This window comes from Corvus moneduloides, chromosome 21, assembly GCF_009650955.1.
Source record: "Corvus moneduloides isolate bCorMon1 chromosome 21, bCorMon1.pri, whole genome shotgun sequence".
Classification (NCBI taxonomy): domain Eukaryota; kingdom Metazoa; phylum Chordata; class Aves; order Passeriformes; family Corvidae; genus Corvus; species Corvus moneduloides.
Window position 1 is genome coordinate 1,358,455 of NC_045496.1, and position 13,110 is coordinate 1,371,564.

General features: G+C 40.0%; 1 protein-coding gene across 6 annotated transcripts in view; it reads left to right on the forward strand.

Annotated features, from left to right (window-relative positions):
- The window catches only part of DENND1A (DENN domain containing 1A), a 165,412-nt gene that overhangs the window by 39,708 nt on the left and 112,594 nt on the right, over window positions 1-13,110 (forward strand). For 5 of the 6 annotated variants that reach the window (XM_032131045.1, XM_032131047.1, XM_032131049.1 and 2 more), the window contains exons 4-5: window positions 7,340-7,389; window positions 10,216-10,335. In XM_032131045.1, the coding sequence (XP_031986936.1) occupies window positions 7,340-7,389; window positions 10,216-10,335 (170 nt within the window). Of the gene's footprint in view, window positions 1-7,339; window positions 7,390-10,215; window positions 10,336-11,615; window positions 11,714-13,110 lie in introns of those variants that run through there. The other variant, XM_032131051.1, reaches the window with a different exon arrangement.

The following is a 13,110-nucleotide window of genomic DNA, read 5'->3' on the forward strand; positions in this document are numbered from 1 at the left end:
CTTGAATGACCTGACCATATTGAAAGAAAAAATGAAAGCATCGAAGTATAGCCAAGTGAGTGTGGAAAAGAGGGCTGGTGCATTGTCTAACATCTGCTCTACTTCTCGTTAGTTTTGTTCTTCAGTATTCTATGTGGACTTTGGAGAAACCTAAGACAGCCTAACATGAATCCTATAATCTTCCTTCTGAATATTTATGTAGTGTGCCAGCCTCTAAGCTGTCCTTTGCATCTTCCTACTTCCCCCTCATTTTCATGCTCTCAAATGAGGCCAACATTTCAAAAGCTAAATAAATGTTTGTGAATGTTTATAAAAGATTTGCATACATTTGTCCTTGTTTGACAAAGATCACTTTTTTCTTATGCCAGTTCTGAAATATTTTAAAGGTTTCAGTGCTTGTCTTGACAACAAAGTCCTGCCTCAGAGAACAATGATTGCTGATTAAGTGGGTATGTGCTCGGAGCTGAATAGAGCGATGGAGACGACGGCTGAAAGGGCCACTCATCTTAAGCCAGAATTATAATATTTAACAAATGCTAACTGAAGGATAGATTTAAAGCTTTGGTTTTGGTGCAGTGTACCTGTGCAACTGACTTACGGGCTGAGCAGGATGTGATTATCTTTTCACAGCTAATAGTTCTTACCTAATTTCTGCTAAATCTGCAAGTGAAAATACTCCTAGGTTTTAGTCACTAAATGTTTAAAATACATTTAATTGAATCAGTGTTCCAGCTCTCTGACATTGACACTTCTTACCTTTACCAACTGATCACTATTTATGCACATAATTGGATCTGATTTTTTTTATACCTGGTTGTATAATTTTTCAATTCTTTGTGATTTAAGATTGGAACAATTACTCAACAGTACAACAGTAGCTGTAGATTTTTGTAGCTAAAATCTATTTCTCTTACAATAAAACTAAATCTCTGCTTTTACGGAAGGGGTTTTGAAGACATTTGTTGAAAAACTGCTTAAATATTTAGTTCAGCTTTACTTTCAGATTTTTTTCTACTGGAGAAAAGTAGTAGTCGTTCCTGTTCTTTTGTTCTATGAGTTGAGAGGTTGAAGTTGTCATTAAGGCAAAAACTAGAGCTACTTCTCTGACACAGTTTTTATCACATCTGCTAGGCCTGTGTCCCAGGAGGAGCTGAGCAGAGCCCGGAATTCAGCATAGGCCCATTATCTCCTGTTTTTGCGTGTGTTGTAAAAGGAGTGAGACCTCAGGGAGGCTTGGAGCCTCCTCCCGTGTAATGTCCAAATCAGATTTGAAGGACTGGTGGCAGGAAAGCTTTGGCCTTGGGGTGTGAATTCTAAGAAACAGAGTCACAATTAGGTTTAAAAAATTCAGGGATTTTGAGCTTTCTCTTGAAATATGTTTTTAGTAATGCAAGGAGAAAAGTTGCCCATCTGTGCACGTATTTTGTACGTTTAAAATATTTAAATACTAGCAGGCCTGAATATGCTTAGGAAATGTTATTTATCTCCTGCTCTTCCTGTTTCCAGGATTGTGGATATGTGTGTTGGGAGTTGTTTGTTTGTTTGTTTGTTTAAAACAATGTTTTCCTGAGAACAATCAGTTACCTTCAATGAAATGATATTATTTTGTATGGCCCTGTTCCCCTGCTGACCCTCAGGCAGGGAGAGGTGACTTGGGTAATAGAACCCTCCCCTAATTCAAGCTTTAGAATTTCTCAGAAAGAGCTGATGGATTTCTGGAACACGAAGCAAATGGATAATCTAGTGCTATAAAGTTGTATTGGAATACCAGTAGAAATAGAAAAGTAGAGATAAAACTAAATTCAGGCAATTTAAAGTAATTCTATTATGTCCAGATTTTTTTGGGCATAGAACATTCTTTTAAAGAACAGATTAAAATTATTTCTTGAATTATTTTGTACGTTACAAAATTTAGTAATGCTCAGTACTGCTGTAAGGCGTAAAAAGATTTTATTGCAAAATCAACGCAATATGAAATTTGACATAACTATTTTAAACTAGCAATGATTTTTTTAAAAGAATCTCTGTTGTATCAGTTTTCTAAAAACTAGAAAAATCTTTAGAACTCAGAGAAATTTTGAGTTTAAGTTTATTGTTTGCTTTCTCTGCTTTGTCATGTTAGTCATCTCAGTGTTTTGTTGTGGCTGTGTGATGCTGGCCCCAGTGCAGGGTCCTCACTTTGGAATTTGGGAATTCATTTTTATAAGCTACTGGCATTGAAACGCTTCTTTTGATTTTTAGCTACAAATTACACCATTTGTTAATTGATGAGAATGCTCTGTAATCATAACTTCAGGGAAATTTGATGTGAAATAATATAAACTGGCACTAATAATAAATGCAAATTCAGATTTAAGTTCTCAGAACACGAGATGAATGATCCCTGTTTGTCATTCAGAGCTGTGGTCAGTTTAGGGGTTGAATTTTCTGTGCTGGCATTGCTTTCTTACATTTTTATTCTATAAGTAAAAGTTTGAGTAGTCGCTTTGTGAAATGTTTAAAGTTACCAAATTGTTCCTGAGGTGTTTATTAGTGTGCAGAAAGCTGTTCCCTTTGCTAGGAGAATGTCTGTGACCAACCCTGCACAGCCAACAGAATTGATGGTGTTCTGGATGGTTCTGTTCCTCTGGGCTTTAAACAGAATTGTTATCAGGCTTAAGTTGGTTATTTGGGTGGACTGACAACTTTTTTTAATTCTTAAATCTGTTGTTCCCTTGCAGTGGATCATTTAATTAATTGTTAGCTTAAAATTATTCAAATAGATGAATTAAATATAAGAGCTGTTTACAATTCTCTGGGTATAGAAGAGATTAATGTACAATCCAAATTTAATTGGATAATATTTTGCTTCAGTTAATGTCTTAGCACTTTCCAGTGCTGTATTAACATTTCTGCAGTATTTAAATTTGATGTTGCTTCTAAGGAGCATAAAGTCATCTGTAGTTGCTCACTGGTCAAGTGGGCATCCTGTTCCCTGTGCTCACATGCCCTGTGCCCATCAGGCTGGGTGCATTTCTCTTCTGGGCCCTCCTTGTTCTCCAGTTTCTCCTCCATGCTTCCTCAGTCTGTTGATGTTCTTGGAAGTCTCTTGGTGTCCCTCCATGGCAGAGGGAGCGTTTTATGCTGGTTTGCTGGGTTCAGATGACCTTTCAAGCTGGATAAGATGAAAAGTGTTTGTATTCCCACCCTCTCTGTGTAACGTTTTTACTGGCAGCAGCCTCAGCTGTACTTTGCCTCTGGTGTAAGGGCAAGGAAATAAAACAGCATCCACCTTTTTTATCATGGAGTCATCTCTTCTCTCCATGGAAAACTCCTCTCACTGGCCATGCTCTGTTCTCTTGTAAAATATATTTGTGGGGTTTTGGGGTTCCTTCCTTTCCCCTTCCCCTCCAGGATCCACAGCTAAAGGTCCAGTCTCTGCTCTGGGTGGTCTTTCCAATTTCATCCAGATTTTCCTCAGGTTTTCCATTACAGGTTCCCAACCTGTTGGTTTGTGTGGTGTGTTGTTTCCCTGCTCTGACTCACATTCCTGTTTGGGTATCACACCTTATTCACTCATTTTTAACGGATCTCCCTGTATTTTAATTTCTTTTCTGTCCAAATTCTCCCTACACTTCTTGTTCCCCTTTGCATCTCTGTTGTCTTGTGAATCTTTCTAAGAGCAGATACTTTGCAGCAGCCCCTTCGCTAGCCCAGCCATTTGCACATCATTTATCAGTGCAGTTTTATTTAATTGCAGCCGCCCATGGGATATTTGTTAGTGATGTTCATTTGAGCAGGAGAAGTGAAGCAACACACTGTATTTAAGAGAATCTCAAGTTGTTCTGTTGATTTGGAAGTGAGAGCATACGGTGAAGAGTTTAAAAATAAAAAAAGACTTCAGCTGCAGCTTGCATATTAAATTCACAAGTGAATGTGCACATTTTTTCAGCATTGTTGAGCCATCTTTACTGTTTGGTTGCTACAGAGAGATGATTTGGGACACGAGCCCGGTGTGTATTGTGTGTATTTCCCAGCCTGGCTTTCCAAGTCTGTCCTGTGTGTGTAGGAAAGCCTTGCAGAGCCTGCCTCACCTTCAGAGGTGGTTGTGACACAAAAGGGCTGAGCGCAGTGTTCCTGCCTCATTTATTTTGAAAACTTTGCTACTGAAACCAAACTTAATCAATGAGCTCTGTGTTGTCTCCGATAAGTTATGTACTGGCTTTATTGATTGGGAAGGATTTTAGAAAGCCCATGTGGGGTTTATAATGTCAGCAGTGTTTTGATTATGAAAAGAGTTGGAACCTTGGGACGGGGAGGCAGGTGGTGCCTGTGCTCCAGCCCCTGGTGCTACGGCTGTGCTGGATCCCCCGGGACATGGTTCATGCCCTGCACTTTAGCTCTGGTGACTGGCTGCTGGAGATGCATTTTTTGCTCATTAAAATGTTAAAAATCAAACTGCATGTAAAAAGATTTGTGAAAATATAAACTTGGGGATTGATCCAGAAAACTGGTGTATGATCCCCTGGAGACCCCAGCGGCAGCTCCCGGGTAATTTATGTTGATCAGCTGCCTGTCCTGGATTGCTGGGGGGGTTCTGGTCGTCTTTTTAGGGGGCTTTGCTTTACAGGCATGTATGTAGGTTTTTCTTTATGAAAATAGGCATAAGGGAATAAAACAAGAAAACAGACTGTTGATACTTCCTCTGTGCTTCATGTTGGTTAAAAAAAAAAAAAAAGAGTGTGAGATGTCAACATGGAGCAATTCTAGGTTTTGTTTTGTTATGGTTTTTGTCTGAAATCATAAAGAAATGAAGATTTTTCTAGGTCGTAAGTAATAACCCACCTAAAGAGGTTGGGGTAGGACACTGTATATGAATGATGCAGGTATTGCTTATCTTTCAAACTGAGGAATATTTAAAGAATTTTTTAAAAAGCAGCATTATATTTAGAGTAATGAGCTTGCAACTTGAGCAAAAATTGAATATTGTCCAGTAATTGTTCTTCTTGCGTGCAAAAGATCAGCAGTTTTGCTAATTAAAAACTAATTCTACGTATGTTATTTACATTCTTTTAATAGTTAGCTTTGAAAAATAAGTCTGCAGTTAACCTGTGCTAGTCTCAATTTTTTTGGTTGTGAATCGAGCCAGATAAGAATCGGTGTATAATGAATGGCAAATTACATCCAATGACATTGCAAAAGCCAGATAATAATATCACTGTAAAGTCTTTCTTTAAAGGAGAAGGCAATGTAGAGCAGTATAGAGCAAATGTATGGCCTGTTTAAGTGAAAACTTCATTTGCTGTGTTTTGGAAGCTGTAAATATCAAGGAACAAGTACAGAGTAAGTTCTGAGTAATGCACTTCTCCAGTGACACAATGCTGATGAGATGCTGAATGTTTTATTATGTGAATGGTTTTACTTGCAGTTACAGGAATTATTCAAGTCATCAAAATAATAGAGAGAATGTAGTCTGCCTTTTTGAGGTGACTGATGGCTTTATCTTCTTTTTATTTCAGAATTTTATGTATCTATATGGTTTTGTTTCTGAAACGATAGGAAAACAGTCATTATTTTGAGGACAATATGTATTGATAAGGCCAAAAAAGATACAGGCGCTTTGCTCTCCTGCAATTATAATTTCATAATTTTAGAATTATTTCGTAGGTTTTTTGTTTGTTTGTTTGTTGACATTTTGCACTGTAAGATTTCAGTTGTGGCAAAGGACAACTGTGTAATAGTTAAAATTTGTCAAGATGCAGTTTTTGTGCCTGAGCAATTGGAGTTGTTCAACTTGTGAAAATCAGTGAGATTATGCACCAGGAGGAACCCGATCATATTAATGAGACCTTTACTATCAAGGCATTATTTTGTATCAAAATAGAGATTTCTACAGTTGACTCTGCAATCTACATAGCTCCTTTCCAAGTTTCCTGCTGCAGTTCAAAGGAGGAGACATCTTGGCTCTACATGGCATTCTTCAATAGATCCTTTCTTGTTCTTTAAAAACAGGAGGTTGTTAAATAATCTATCAATAAACTGTCAAGAAGTCAAAGTTTCCATATCTGTTTTTGCCTGAAATCCTCAGAACTTGCCACGTTTTAGTTGTCAAGAAACCTCCAAAGAAGAGTGTGAGCAGTTGAGCCTGAAACCACGGCTCAGGATGGGCTGTGCTTGTTTGAATTATGCAGGAGGAACATGTTCCTGCAAGGGAGTCAATATGTTTTGTGCTTCACTGGAGAGGTTATTAGATTGATGGAGTTTATTTGGGAATGATGGCATTTGGCTTAGAAATAAATGAAGCAAGAAGCATCTATTTAGTTATTGATGATAATTTATTGCTATTGGTCAGAAAAGTGTTGAATTTATCAGAGGGTTTGTTGTTTGTTCCGGGTTCTGAAAGCAGAAGTAGAATTTACACTTCAGGACCTGAAATATTGAAGTGTGAAGGAGAATGAGCAATGAATTAGCTGTAGGAAAGATCTGCAAACTGAGAAACCTTTATGGTGGGTTGTGGGCTACAGAATTCAAATTTTAAAAATCTAATGGTTTACTTTTGTCTATGAATACAACGGTTTTAGGACTAACGTGTTTCTGGTTTTGCCTCTTTAGTGACTGTATTTGTTTAATGTTGTAAAGTTGAAAATTATTATCTGCTGATCATGTTCTCACTTTTCATATTCACCCTTTTCTTTGCTCTCACACTTAAACGCTTTTCTGTTTGTGGTGCTGTTTTGCAACTTTTAGAAAATGGTTTGTAGGTTAAACAATCCGTATTCATTTTAATACACATTATTTTAGTCAGTCTTTTAACACTCAGATTTCCTTTCTAATAGCAGTAGGCAACATTAAACATTCCTGCTATGAGACCTATTGGCTTCATCTTTTGTTATTTATCTTGCTGATGTTAGGAAGTATTCTCTAATCCCCCAGACCTCTGTTCCTAGGTAACAGTCAAAAGCTGTGCCAGCAGAAGTGGTCCTGCCAGGCCAGGCCCATGTGGTTTGGTGTTATTCACTCCGATCCATATGGTCAGGGTAGGGATTGTCCCCAGAGAGGTGTTAACACTCAACAACCCAACCTCCTCCTCCTCTTTGGAGAATTGCTGGATGGCTCCCGCTGCCTGTCCATGTGTGAATCTTGATTAATTTTTCATTTTTAATGAAGTTTGATCATGTTTATTATTTCACATGATTGACTGCCTGGTACTCTTTCCATGTAATTGATAAAGCCCATATTTCTTCATCTGTCTCTTATTTCTTCAGGGCAAAGTTGTGAAATTGTGTGATGTGGTTAATATTAGATTTATTGGTCCCCATAGATGTATAAATTATCTCTTTTTTTTCTTCTCTCTCTACAGGAAGTTCTACAGACTCTGACCAAGTTTTGTTTCCCCTTCTATGTGGACAGGTATTGTTAGCTTTTCAAACTTTACAAGAAAATAAGCTTGTCAATAAAACCGCTGTAGAAAATAAAAGCCATACCATTCATAGTGTTCTGTCTGTGTGACTGGGACTTACAGCACCTGAGTGCAAATTATAGTCTTAGAATCACTTTTTCCTGGGGTTTTTATGGGCACCATGAAACAAAAAGAAGTTTCAAAAGTTGGAGTTGTTCAGTGGCAGCACTGTGAGGGCGTTTTGTTTTACTTCTGTGCAGTGCTTGGATGGAAAATGCTTGGGTAGGAATTGTCAAATATACCTATTAATATCAAAGCTTTGTCTGCTTATACATTTTATTTCTTAATTGCCAAAATTTGGGTGGAACAATTAATTAAATGCTTTACATTGAAAGGCCTTTTGATGTTGCTGGAATGCTGATGCTTTACTTGACAGCTACTTAAGGTGACTTCTAATTTTGGGGGGGAAATCGTAAAGTGGAGGTGAGATCTGAGAATATTTAATTCATGTAATTTAGGAAACTCTGGAACTTTTTTAGTTTTGCTTTTACTGTGAGTTATTTTTGATGGTTTCATGAAAAGAACAAGAATTGAAGTTTTGGAAGGATACACCAGTGCTCATCTCATCTCTGAGCATCACTTAATCGGTCAGAATGACTTGTCTTCATCAGCTGAGACACTGAATGGTTTGGATTGAGGGAATCGGCCTTTACTGTGATTAAACTGCTGCAAGTCTTTTTCTCATTTTAAAGCTTGGAATCACTTTTTTGCTGCTCATCCTTTTCATTTCCTAAGGGGTGGAAGCAGGCAAATACTCATACATTTTTCTCATGTATTTGTTTCTACTAGAAATGTTTATGCTTTCTGTGTGTAGATTTATTGTACCTAGGGGTTTTGTTTGTTTTGTTGTTTTTGGTTTTCCTCAGCAATATAACATTTTGAAAGATAGAACACTGAAAACCCATATGGGGTGCAAATGAGAACATAATGAAAAGTGATTCCCATTTCTGGATCCACTTGTTTGTCTGAGTATCACAGACTGTCACTGAAAGACTGCAAGCCAACCAGTTTGAACATAAAGGAGACATTGTCACCCAGAACATACTTAATAATTTCAAATGGAGAATGGACTTCCCATGCTGCAGGAGGCAGAGCACACCTCAAGTTAAGGCTGTGGCAGCTGAAGAAGATGCTTGTGCTCCTTCTCTTCTGGATGTAAAAACACGTGTTGGTGGCACTGAAGGTTCTGACTCTCAGTGGCAGTCACTCCATTCTTTTCACATTGATTCTGTTCATATGTATTGTGGCCAGTGGTCAAAACCCCAAGGACTGGTTTGCCATTCCTTCAGGCAATGGACCAGGAGTTTCCTGCTGTTGGGGTGGTGTTATGAGGCAGAGGCTCTTCTCCAGCTGCAGGAGTGCAGAGCTGCTCCTCGGTCCAACTCCCTGCCAGAACTGTGGTAGTCAGGTGTAGGTGCTGGGGGGGGATTTTATGGCAATCGCTCTTCCTCTCTCCCCTTTCCTCTGGCTCTAACTTCTGTCTGCCCCGTTAGAGATGAGATTTATGCTGCTTCCATCCTGTGAGGCTCTAACTAGACCTTCTGAACATTTGAAAACAGAGCCGTGAATCTGAAGGGCTGATACTAAAATCTTAGGAAGAACACTTTTTATGTTGGAAAGTTTATCCTTCCTGTGAAGAACTGGCACTGAAACTTGAGCAAGACCTGTCAGTGAGGTTTGGTTTCTCCAGGTCACATAAATGCAGGACTCTCTAGGTTTGCTCTGGAGGAACTCACCAGCTTGTCTGAGTTGTTTAATAAACAAGCTTCTCTCTGCTGCTAATGAAACATGGTTTTTTCCCCTGTTCCATAATTTTAATTGTCAGCTCAAATGCTATTTCTCACACACGCTCAGCTCTCAACCTTGTTAAAATTAAGCATATAATCCCCTTTTAAAACACCATGCTAAAATCACCATAGTAACATTACATCCAATCTTTGCAGATAAAACACACCACCAGTGAGGGATTTTTGGGTATCCCCAGCAGCTCAGTGTGGTTTATGGAAGTGGTTCCTCTGCTGACATTTAGATTTCAGGAGAATGATAGTACTTACACTGGCTAATTCTCAGGCTACTGGAGTGCTTTAAATTTTGTTCATCTTCATCACTTCATGTTTTTCCTTCCCTGTTTGGAATCCACTGAAGGATTCTTTTTTCTAAGCTGGACAGTGACATCTTTCCCATCTGGATCCAACTTTTATTTCTGCAAGTCTGTTTTTCCTTTGTTTCCTCTAGGCACTGAGTGTGTACTCTCCCACAGAAATTGTTTTTTGCATGTGGCATCATAGAAGAGAATATTTTAAGGCCTGTGACTGCTAGTTAAATGGCCTTGAATTTACCAGGGTATTTGTTGCAGTTGGTAGGAGTGCCTTGTAAAGCTGCACGTCAATGCAAGTCAGATTTCTCAGTTCTCAGAAAACCTAAAAAAGCCCTAGAACATGACCTGAAATAAGTCTTAATTTCCTATAATTAGAAATATTTTGGGTTATATGAGAGAACATGGGGCTGGTTGCTAGTTGATAATCAGAACCATTTTCTTTTAAAGACAAACTCATTTTTAGTATCCTCCCATGCTTAAAAAATGGGAAAAAACTCCCACAAACCCCCCACTCCTCCCTCATCAAGCATATGTAAGGTTCTGGAGGGTGCATACTTTTTAGTTAATTTCTCAAAAAAACTCTGCTGAAAGAGGAAATGTTATAGGTTCAATGACTTGCATGTGATACTTGACACAGAGTTAGCTCAGCAGTAATTTTTCTCTCTTGCTCTGTTTCCAGCCATGCCGTTAACCAAGTTGGGCAGAACTTCACGTTTGTGCTCACAGACATTGACAGCAAGCAGAGGTTTGGATTCTGTCGCTTATCTTCAGGGGCCAAGAGCTGCTTCTGTATCTTAAGGTAGGTCTGTGGTTTGGCTTCTGGCTGACTGCAGGAGCAGTGTTTGACTTTGCAGTTACACTGCAATTACCATTTCCAGCTGTTCAGAATTATTTCCCTATCTGGTCCTCAAAGTCACTGCTCTTCTGCACAAGTGGTGCAAAATCCCTTGCACTTGGAGTTCCTCTGTAGATAGCTGTATTTGTTTGTAGTCAACGTTCTGGAGTTAACAACATGGTAAAAAAAGTCTATTTGCAGTAACTTGATATGACATAGCATGATGGCAGCTGTTATCTTTAGCTGTCACAACTGATCTTGTTAAGACATTTTGTGGACATTTGTATATGCAAGTTTTATTAACAAAGCATCTGTTGGTAACTGAGAAATGTCACTGATGCTCTCCACAGCCCCAAAGTTTGTATGTGTGAGCTTTCCTCTGTCCTGTTGAGGGTTTTGTGAAGTTTGGCATAATAAAGACTGTCAGTGGAAGCTGGAACTATGCATTTCACAGAAAATGGGCCAAGAGGCTCTATCAGAGTAGTTTTTGATAACCTCCCACAGCCATGTTGGAATACAGTCCAGAATTTTTTTTATATTTGCTACAAGAAATGATGCCAGTAAAATCAGTTTTGATGTCTACCAATGTTTCAGTTCCATTAAGAACTTCCATGGACTGAAGATTTTCATGTGGCATCTGGTCTGTCTTGTTTTGAACAAATTTAAGAATTGCCTGTCTTCTACGTTCTGCCTTCTGTGTGTTCATGAGGAATTGGAAGTTTAGGAGCAGTGGCCCAAGTAAAGCCAGCCCAGGTAAAGCCAGCCCAGAGGTAACTGGGGACAGCCAGGGAGGTGACAGCACAGTTGGGGCTGAAGCCTCACAAATGAGGACACTGCTCTGTGAGCAGCTGGAGACGTCTGTCAGGGCCATCCCTGGCTGGCTTTGCACTGGACACAACCAGGGTGAGAACAGGGGAACTTGTCTTTGTCCTCTGTGGGGGCACCTCAGAGAGGGACCCTGGGTGTGTCTAACTGAATGTGCCCCCTCTGAAGCATTCCAGGGGGACATTGCAAAGTACAAGGTCACCTCTCCTTGCAGGGGGCTGCACACAGCAATGCCATGGAATGGGAGCTTAATATTTGGAAAAATTGTTGTGAAATCTACCCAAATTCCTAATTAATTGAGTGAGAGGCAGAGTGACAAGTGTTTGCTCAGTGTCTTCTTTCATTCTGTCTTTTCTGTGGCAGACACTTCAGCTATTATTAGCTCTGGAAGTCCAGCAGCATGGACTGTATCCTGCAGGCAGGAAGGTGTTTCCCAGCTCTTCCCACAGAGCTGCTCCCCTGTACAGTCGGGTGCTGATTCCCTGAGTCTCATGTGGGCAGTGTCTGCTTACAGAAGGTAACTTTGCCTGATTAATGTCAAATTAAAGGAGAAACACAGTTTTAAAAAGAAAATCTGAATGAGGAATAGTCTGGGTCTCTTCTTGATCCCTCCTGGATAAGAGTTCTTTGCTGTCAGCTCCCTTATGTTGAGTGCGTGCCAAGAAGAAATGGAGGAGTTCTGTTGTAGTTAAATGCCTTCTGCTTCAACTCATAACCAAAAAAAAACCAACCACAGTGGATGAATTGGGGCTCTTCACTTCCTTCCTGTTGCTTCTTTCTCCTGTGCACTGATGAGAAAAAGAAAGTTCATCATTAATGCAAGTTTATGCAAGTTGTAGAGGATAATAAAGAGTGTAAATCAGCAATACGTGAAATCACTTCCTCTGTTCCCAGGACTGCAGCTCCCATTATTGATGTGAATCTTCTCAGTGTCTTTTATGTACTAAAGGATGGTGCATGGTTAATGGATGGGGAAAAACATGCTGAAGAATGTGAGAACGATAAGTAAAACCAAATGGGGATGAAAAGAATGTTTAATTGTTTTTAAATTACAGATTGGATGGCAGCAAGCTTCAAATATTCCTTGCTATGCTCAGCAACAATATAAGAACTAAGTGATGGTGTTTATTACTAGAGATGATATTCACGTGCTTATCAGGGATTTTCTAGGTCTGGCCATGGTAAAATGGTTTGGAGGTAGAAAATCATCACATGTTTAGATTAGTTATTGAAGAAGAACAGCAGAAAAAGGAAATTGTTTTCTCTCAGAGAGTGCTTTAAAAAATTTCTGCAGCATTCTGGAAGGAAAGTTGGAAGCTGACCCAGTACTCGAGGGCCAGAAGTCAGGGTCAGGGTCTGGACTCGAGCTTTGAAGTGACTCAGAGGCTTTTCCCTGTGGATGCAGAGCACAGCAAGGCGCCTCTTGGAGTTCAGTAGCAGTGGGGTTACCCTATGGCCAGCAGAGAGGCAATTCCATTTGGCAGGGAACTGCTTTGACTGTTTTAACCAACACTATTTAGAAATCTGCTTTTTAGATAGTTACCATAGTGTTTTTCCTGCTGTTGTAGCTTTCACAGATTGATGAACTCTCTGGTAACTTTGAAACCTGCTTTTCCGGGTGTTCTGTGGATGTCTTTAATGTAGAGCTGCTCTATTCAATGTCGAACCTGCCTCTCTTCTTCGAGTTCCCCTTCCCTGCCCCGATTTTGTGGCTCGCGGTGAAGCTGCGGGGCCCGGCTGCGGTGACCCTGAGCGGCTGCGCTGCGGCGGCGGCGCCAGCAGAGGGCGCGCGGGGGCGCAGGTACGGCCCAGGTGAGGGAGAGACCCCAGCGGGATTGGGGTGAGCCCAGGTGAGGGACAGACCCCAGCGGGATTGGGGTGAGCCCAGGTGAGGGAGAGACCCCAGCGGGATTG